The sequence below is a fragment of the Macadamia integrifolia genome, unplaced genomic scaffold (assembly GCF_013358625.1).
Source record: "Macadamia integrifolia cultivar HAES 741 unplaced genomic scaffold, SCU_Mint_v3 scaffold_210A, whole genome shotgun sequence".
In the NCBI taxonomy this organism is placed as follows: domain Eukaryota; kingdom Viridiplantae; phylum Streptophyta; class Magnoliopsida; order Proteales; family Proteaceae; genus Macadamia; species Macadamia integrifolia.
The window spans coordinates 125,642-134,595 of record NW_024870643.1 but is presented as its reverse complement, the minus strand read 5'-3'; the positions used below and the strand labels follow the sequence as shown (position 1 = coordinate 134,595).

Below are 8,954 nucleotides of genomic sequence, written 5' to 3'. Positions count from 1 at the left end.
ACCGTCCCCCTTGACCCTGGTTTTTGAACTGAAATTAGGGTTTATAAGAATTGGATCCGGCCGATCCAGAGGCTGATCCCTTCTTTCCCCAATCCAGCTTGGGCCGATTGGAACCCAAGACCTTGTGGAATGGGTTTTACCACACTATACTACCTACTGCAATGTGGAGATGTCCTAAGGGTCATAATGTACATAGTCTTACCCCCGTTTTAAATAGAGATCAGGGGTGTCAATACCTAAATCTAATTGGTAAAATCACACCGGATCAAGCCGATTAAATCTGAACCAAACCAACCAAAGGTTTATTGGACCAGTTTTGATTTGGCATATTTTAAACCCCCTAATAAACCAAACCACATCGAAACCGATTGGATTTGAAACCAAACTAGAACTGTCTCAAAAATCAAACCAAAATTGAAATCAAATCAGTAAGAAACCGAAAACAACCTAAAATTCATTAAAATAAATAAATCAAAATTTGCATAGTTTGTATGGAAAATCAAACCCAAATTGGACAAAAAATCGAAACCAATCCAATTACAAACTGATACAAGAAACTGAAGCCAAACCGCACTAAAATCGAATTTTCCTTATTGGTTTGGTATCGGTTTTACCATTCCCACACCGAGATCGATTCAACCTAGACTGAAAATGGGTTGAACTGACCCGTTGACACCCCTAAGAGAGAGTATTCCTGACTTGAATATGTGATCACTAGATTGCAATGAAACAACCTTATTGTTGTACTGAGGTCTGCTCTCTAATGTGGCAAATTTATCCATTGGACATATATGGAATGGTTAGGATTGGCAATTTATAATATTTTAAATTAATTTTAAAGCACATAGCCTTTAGTGTATTTGCATTTTTCCTTGTATTTTTCAACCATTCATGTATGGGGTTGCAAGTGAATTGTTTACCTCTTAGTTAGCAAAAACGCGTTTAAAATCGCGTTTCCCTTTTTTTACCGTTTTCAAAGCGTTTTGCCTTTTGTTTTCCAAAGATTCAGGAAAAAAGGGTCAACTCTTTTTCTTTTTCTTTTTCTTTTCTTTTCTTTCTTTCTTTTTTATTTTTTATTTTTTATTTTTTATTTTTTATTTTTTATTTTTTATTTTTTAACTTACTTTGGACTTGTCTAAGAGAGAGTATTCCTGACTTGAATATGTGATCACTAGATTGCAATGAAACAACCTTATTGTTGTACTAAGGTCTGCTCTCTAATGTGGCAAATTTATCCATTGGACATATATGGAATGGTTAGGATTGGCAATTTATAATATTTTAAATTAATTTTAAAGCACATAGCCTTTAGTGTATTTGCATTTTTCCTTGTATTTTTCAACCATTCATGTATGGGGTTGCAAGTGAATTGTTTACCTCTTAGTTAGCAAAAACGCGTTTAAAATCGCGTTTCCCTTTTTTTACCGTTTTCAAAGCGTTTTGCCTTTTGTTTTCCAAAGATTCAGGAAAAAAGGGTCAACTCTTTTTCTTTTTCTTTTTCTTTTCTTTTCTTTCTTTCTTTTTATTTTTTATTTTTTATTTTTTAACTTACTTTGGACTTGTTGCACTAATAACTTACTTATTTTACCATATGTTTCTCTCCCAAACTTTGATCGAACTGAATCTCTTGTAGACATAAATCTAACTCAAAAAATAACTATATTTTTCATGATATCACCTTCAACTCAATTTCAATGTACAAACCTTGAAATTGAGCTTCAAACTGATGTATCTACTAAAAAGTGTTTTCTAAAGTGATGATTCTTAGCTTCAACTAAACATGCATCAAAGTTGACTACAATGAATTAAGAAACAAAAATCATAGCCAAACCACATTGCTCAATAGGACTATGGACATTTTTTTGTTATGGTGTGAATTCAGAATTGATGTTGGATGATGTCTTGGAACTTATAATGGGTTTTAAAAAAGAAATAAAAAATTTATATATATAGATATATATATATTGTATGCATTAATATTGCATGTTATAGTTGTTTTTAATATTAGATGCAAGTACTAATGTAATAATTCCTCGATTTCTATGGGTAATACTATCTTTTTTTTTTGTCCCCTTATTTGAAATCTACACGTCAAAAACTTGTATCGTTTGTTTGTTTTTTGTTTTTTGTTTTTTGTTTTTTGTTTTTTTTTTGCCATTCTTTTTTTTACCATTTTTTTAATCCTAATGTTTGGATAAACCAGTCAAGTTCATGTCGGGGCTATCGGTGAGGGCCAATTTTTAATGTCCCTACTCTAACAAAAAAATGAGCGAAAATGGACAGTACAAGTTTTAAACGGTGAAAAAAAGTTGAATTTCGAGATTGACCTGATCGATAATTAAATGTGTCGAGCTCAAGCACCAACCAATTAATAATTGAATAGTCCCAGTGCAAGGTAATAGCCTAATAGTGACCCAATCGAGACTAACCGAATACGGTGACTGACTAATAACAACCTGTTTATAGTCCATTTAAGACTATCTAGCATGATTCTAGTCCATTTAAGGACCATTTATAACCCAATGATTCAATTACCCATTTAAATCCAGATTATAACCCAATTACCTTGAGCCTGAGAACCAACCAAATAAAAACATGCATATACATTAGTCTACAAGACCTAATTACCTAAAGGACGGAATGAGTGTAAAATCTTACATTTGTGGGGACCAATTAAGCCGAATCAAAAGTGATTGGACCCGATTGATTGACCCTCCACCTTAGAGGATAAGGATAAAAGGTTTGCATCCCCAAAAGGACGAAGGTAAGGCCAACCGACGCAACCCTACCCGTTTGCAGCCGCCTTATTCATATAATGACATGTACCCTTCTCTGTGGTCCTGGACTCCTGGATGGTCCTAGATTTTTCGCACTCGGGGCTATCAGGCTAGGAAGAACATAAATGGACTCTGCAGGCTACCGTTTCTTGGGCTGGCTTGTGAAAGGTAAATGGGCCAATGTGTAAATTCTTAGTTTATTAGTTTAGGATCAATCTAGCCCACTCCCACCCTTAGTGAGTTTGGGAACAGTAATAATACATGAACGGATTCGTATGGCAATTAAATGGGTCATATAGAAATAGTATTTTTCATAAATTTGACATAATAAAATGTTCACGGTAATGATACAATACGTGTTTAATATGATTGCTATGTAAAAATCCAGAAGCAAAAATTGGAGTTTATTTTGGTATTAATAATGAACTAAAACTGATTGTTTACAATTAAATTCTAATATTCCATGTTCTCATGAATACTTAAATCAAATCTAGCTTTCTAATTGGGGATCATTTCTTAATTTTTTTTTGTTTTACATCTAATATCATAGCCAATGTTGATAAGTGATCCATCAACCACTTTTTATCATAATAAATACTAGCATATATGTATCAACCTTACCAAAAAAAAAAACATATGTGTCAAAATAATAATAATAATAATAGCATGTGGATAATCATTTAACAAATTAAAATATCATCATTGATATTATCTTATCAAACAAGAAAATCCACAACAATCCCTACTGATGCAGATCCGTATTCTAAAATCGGAATTAGATTGCATATAGTTTCATTTAGATATTCAATAATTCAATTGCAATAACTAATGATAGATTTGCAATTAAAGTATGATTTTAAATTTGACGGTAAAATTATAATTAAGTAGACTTAATAGGCTAATGGACACATAAGGTTCTTGATTAATAGATTTAAGATAAGCTTAGAATGAAGTTAAATAAAAAGTATAAAGTAATAAAAAAGAGAGAGATAAGGACAATATGGAAAGAAGGTTGGAATTAATAAAATAAAAAAAGAAGACTTTTGTCACCCATATTTTTCTCAAAATCGATAAACCTACGAAAATGGAGAAGTGTCATTTTGACTTTAGGGTTGAGTTTTTTTTTTTTTTGGTTCCTAAACTAAACGTATTAATAAGAATAAAATATATTATACTTGTTTTAAATATGCATAATACGGATGCTTATAAAATACATATATAATATAGATTTTTTGGATTAAAAAGCCAAATTATGACTTTTTGATTGAAACATTGGGTAGAAATCGTCTAAAATTCTCATATTGTACAATTCCATACAATTCCACCCTAAATGACTGACACGTGTAAATATTCTATATCTACGGTTCAGATTGTATTATGATTGTATTATGGTTGATTAACATTGTATTATGGTTGATTAATTTGAACCGTAGATATGGAATATTTACACGTGTCAGCCGTTTAGGGTGGAATTGTATGGAATTGTACTAGATGAGAATTTCAGACGATTTCTACCCTGAAACATTTGGATATGATAAAAATCTACGTATTATTCGCGAATTTTAAACTCTGCTCTCACCTATATGGGCTATCGACACGAAGGGAAATGCTATTCTCTCATCCACATGTCACCGTCACACTTGTACAAGTGTTGTTACTAATCACAAAGGAATCCATCTTTTTGGGCCTAAAGTTGCCTTGCTATCACGAGAACCACCAAACGTGGCCCTCACCTAAGTGGGGACCTTACAATGGGTGGGCGTGGGCCACCACTAGGTTAGCATTGACCTTTGATTGTGACATAAAGATCAGTTAGATCATTGGTCAGATTGAGGATATGAAGTTGGGCCCCACAAGGGTTTGAAAATCTGGATAGGCTTCTGTGGTATCTACTACCACGCGGCATAAGGTAGTGTTGCCATCACGATTTGTGAATCGTGACTCGTGACTCGTGACGTTGAGTCGTGAGAGTGAAATAGCTCACCTTCCGTAATACGCAGCCTCCCATTGTTTTCCCTCCAATGCTTTTCTCGACCTTCAAGTCATCTCTGACTCTCTCTTTCTCTATCCCTCTCTCTCTCTCTCTGGAACTGAAACTGAGTCAGATGGTTTAAGTTTCTGAGATCAATCGAGATATGGTTATCTGGGTGAATCTTCGATGAGCATTAAGGTGTAGGAATGTGCTCGAGAGTCCATCCATGGCGTTCTCGTCTGCTTTTCAATCCCATGTTCCAACTAGCTATCCATTTCGCCGCACTACGGTACTCCTTTTTTACTCTTTCTTTTTTGGTTTTTCTATAATCTCTGCCACTGGTAGTCCTTGGTCTAATCTTTCTTTAAAATCTGTTCTTCTTCAATCTGCAAGTCCTTGATTCATTGTTGCCAATATATTGTTTTGTTTCTTTAAAAATTAAAGAGAGATGCGACTTTCTGGGGGAGAGGAAAAGTTAAGAGAATGGGTTATGGGTTTTTTTTTTTTTTTTTTGATGGAACAAGATATTTGAAATTATTAAACTTTACGGCGTGTCGTTCATGTCGATTTGGGTGGGAAGGATTGCGGCCTATTTAGGTTTTAGATTTAAGGGTTGCTGAAACAAAGAAAGATTAGTCTTCCTGCTGAGAGGGCAGGTGCTTTTGATTGTCATATTTTGGACATTTCTTTCTCCACCTTGGGATAGGGTTTCTAGTTATGGTATTAAAGTGGTTTTTTTTTTTTTGGTCCTGTTATTGTGTAGCTTCCACCATGTACTCTTTTTTCACTAATTTCTGTTTGATGTTGAGTACTGTTTCCAATAATGGATTGATGTTTGTGACCCATACATTTGAACTAAAAGGTCTTGGCAATGATGATGGTGGGATTTTTCCATTTCTTGAATGGGGCATTTCTTTCATAGCAGTGTATGAAGTTAGTCTAAGAACTGGTTCTAGAAAATCTGATCTTTGACTAGAATACTTTTCTCTGCTTCAAGCCATTATGAACCTGCTCTGTCTTCTACTCTTGTTAGTTGCTTTTGCGTATTTTATTGAGGAAGTTGATTTGAGCCAATTTAGCACCTCTGATTTTTTGTTTGTTTTTGTAAACATGTGATAATCTGCACTGTTTCTATTATCTTACACATTTTTGGTGAATTTCTTATCAATGAATGTTTAAACCCTATATGCTTTCTGCAGTTATGCTCTCTGAGGCTCACCAGAAAGGGGCATTCTCTGCAGATGATTAGATCACTCTTGGATAAAAGGAAGTTGAACATTGGAAGTACTGACAATGGAGCAACAGCGAACATTGGTAGTGTTGACGTTGGAGCAACAACAAACATTGGCAGTGCTGAGATTGGAGCAACAGAACCTGCAGGGGTCCTTTTGGAGGGATTGTTTGCAAAGACACAGAAGCTGGAAGAACAGAAGATTGGAGATTCTAATATTTTTAAGGACTTCCAATTGGGATTTAACCTTGAAACCCTGGAATCTGACCTTCAAGTGGCCTTGGCAGCCATGACAAAGAAAGAAGAAGACCTCCAAGATGCAGAGAAGACGGTGCTGATGGAGCATGCCAAATTAAATCAGGCAAAGCAAGAGTTGGAACGACGTGAGGAAGAAATCGCTGCTGCAAGTTCTAAGAAGGAAAAGCTGGAGGAATACCTGAAGCAAGCTAATCAGGAACTAATTTCTCAATCAAGGCAGATTGAAGATCTAAAGCTTCTCCTCAAGGAAAAGGACCTGGAGATTGTCACTACAAAATCCGCACTGATTTTGAAAGAAGAAGAGATGGATAAAATAAGAAATGAATTGGTCAAGAGAAGTGAAGAGGCTGAAAGGTTCAATTCTGACCTTGAGTCCAGAGATCAACTCTTGAATGAAGCTAATGGAATCATTCAGAAACAACAGGCCGAGGTTCAACATCTCCAAGAGTCTGTCAAAGAGAAGGAGGAAGAGTTAGAAGTATCAATGACGCTGAGGAAAGTAGAGGAAGAGAAACTAAAGCTAGCAGAAGCCAACTTAGAGAAGCGGACTATGGGGTGGTTATCCGCACAGGAAGAACTGAAGGAACTGGCAGAAGCATCCAAACATGTCGGAGAAACAAATGAAACCTTAGATGATTTCAAAAGAGTGAAAAAGATTCTTGCTGATGTGAGGTCCAAACTAGTTTCTTCTCAGGAGTCTTTGGCTTGTTCTAGAAAGAAAATGAAAAACCAAGAACAAGAACTTGAGAAGCAAGTGGCGGAACTTGAGGAACAAAAGCTTCTCGTGATGTCTTACATGAAGAATTTACAGGATGCCCAAATGGAAGTAGAGAGTGAAAGGGAAAAGCTTAGAGTTGCAGAGGCAAGAAACAGAGAACTTGAATGGGACTTGTCCATTGAGGGGGAGTTAATGGAGCAGCTACAGGAAAAGTTGAATAAAGAGAGATCTTCTGTGGAACAGGCAGCCCTAGAGATATCCTTGCTTAAGGAGAAGCTAGATAAGAAAACTTTTGAATTTGAAGAAGCACAGAATCTTCTTCAGAGTAAAGAATCCACACTGGTGGAAGCCAAACTCCAAATCCAGCATCTGAAATCTCAGCAGGCTTCCCTTCAACTTATCTTGGAAGAGAAGGATTTAGATCTCTTTAATGCGCAGAAGAAATTGGAGGAAGCAAACCAAGAAGTTGCTGATCTTAAGATGCTCATGAGCGGCAAAGAACAACGGCTTATCCAAGCAGCTAATATGTTACAAGAGAGAGAAGAGCATGCCCAGACAATGCAACATGAACTGGATGATACGAAGCTAAAGTTTTCAGAAGCTGCTGTAGTGGTGGAACGGATTGTAGAACTCACAAACAAGCTGGTTATTTCTGCGAAGGATGAAGAAGATTCTAATTCTGGATTGCTCAGTGAGGAAGATGTGTCATACGAAATGAACCATATCCTTTTGCACCCACACCAATTTTCAGAGAATCCCATTGATGATTCTAGGAAGCAAACAAAACATCTGGAACTTGAGATTGATCTGACCAGGGAAGATTTGAGAATGAAGGAGATGGAACTTCTAGCTGCACAGAGGTCTCTGGCCATCAAAGATGAGGATCTCAAAGTGGCTGTTGACAGGCTGGATGAAAGAGAGAGGGAACTGAAGAGGATGCAGGAACAGATTGAAGATGCTGATGGCCTAAGGAAACTATATGCACTTGCCGAGGAGAGAATTGGAGATAAGAGTGTAGGGGACTTGGCAATTGAGAAACTCCAACTTGAGGCTGCTCAACTGGAAGTTGAAGCTGCGAGTAGTGCACTCCAAAAACTCGCTGACATGAGCAGGGAGCTATTGAAGACTGCCAGCTTGAGCACTAGCATTGACACTAATACTGTTATATTCCCACAATCTGATTCTGACCCCAGTTTGAATAGAGAGCTTTTGAACAACGAATGTTTCGGAGAGGTTGTGACAGAAGTTGCTCGACTTTCAGCTTTATCGGAGCAACTCATAAAGGAGGCTGGTATTGTTGGTGTTGCAGGGTATAGCTAGGTAATGGAGAAAGCAAGCTGTTTTGATCTTTAGTGTAAATAGATGACTGTTATACAAGCCATACTGTAGGAGGGATTCTTTTGTTTTCTACCAAGTCAGCAATTTCAGCATAAAACCTTCATATGTAACCCACGTCTTTATCATTGTAACATGAGTGAAATCTTGAGCTACCTGTTAGCTTTTATTATGTCTTGGAAGGTTGAGAAACCGATTTATTTGCATGACATCCACTTTTGAAGCCATAAGTCATACCCATTGTTGTGTGGGAAGTAGGAAGACGGACCTCACCAAACCAATAGGTTCATCCCATATATAGGTGGGTCTCATTGTAACAGTGGCGACTGGCCACGCCAAAGATTTGTGATTTGTTTTTTCTCTGTGGCCAAGCAACCATTAAAGGTTCTCTTAGTTGCCAGGGTCTCTCTGGCTCTCATCACATGAAATGACCTCACTGCCTTTGTGGTATACAAAACCATTTCATACTTCATTGATGTGTTCTTCTACGCTACTTGGTTAGAAAATCTTATTAAAAAATAAAATATAAAATATAAAATATAAAAAAAATCCCGACATGAGTGGGGCTCCTTCCCACTTTTTCTCTCACATAATGAGTCATGGATTCACATTGCCAATCTCTCTTCTCAAACAAAATGGAAATGTAGAACACCCCCCCCCCCC

General features: G+C 36.5%; 1 protein-coding gene across 2 annotated transcripts; it reads left to right on the top strand.

Annotated features, from left to right (window-relative positions):
• Positions 1-4,744: 4,744 nt before the first annotated feature.
• Positions 4,745-8,463, top strand: LOC122071315 (cingulin). Of its 2 annotated transcripts, none has more exons than XM_042635646.1 (2): positions 4,745-5,038; positions 5,991-8,463. In XM_042635646.1, exons 1-2 carry the CDS (start codon positions 4,976-4,978, stop codon positions 8,274-8,276), a joined length of 2,349 nt encoding a protein of 782 aa, XP_042491580.1. In that variant the 5' UTR covers positions 4,745-4,975; the 3' UTR covers positions 8,277-8,463. The 2 variants fall into 2 exon arrangements, with proteins under 2 accessions (XP_042491580.1, XP_042491579.1); XM_042635645.1 differs by having other exon boundaries at positions 4,746-5,038; positions 5,949-8,463.
• The last annotated feature ends 491 nt before the right edge of the window (positions 8,464-8,954 follow it).

What these genes read in the sequence shown, in the direction of transcription:
- LOC122071315 (XM_042635645.1), top strand. Translation starts at nt 4,976, where the DNA reads ATGGCGTTCTCGTCTGCTTTTCAATCCCATGTTCCAACTAGCTATCCA. An exon ending in ATCCATTTCGCCGCACTACG is followed by an intron (nt 5,039 to 5,948) that starts GTACTCCTTTTT and finishes TGCTTTCTGCAG; the next exon opens with TTATGCTCTCTGAGGCTCAC.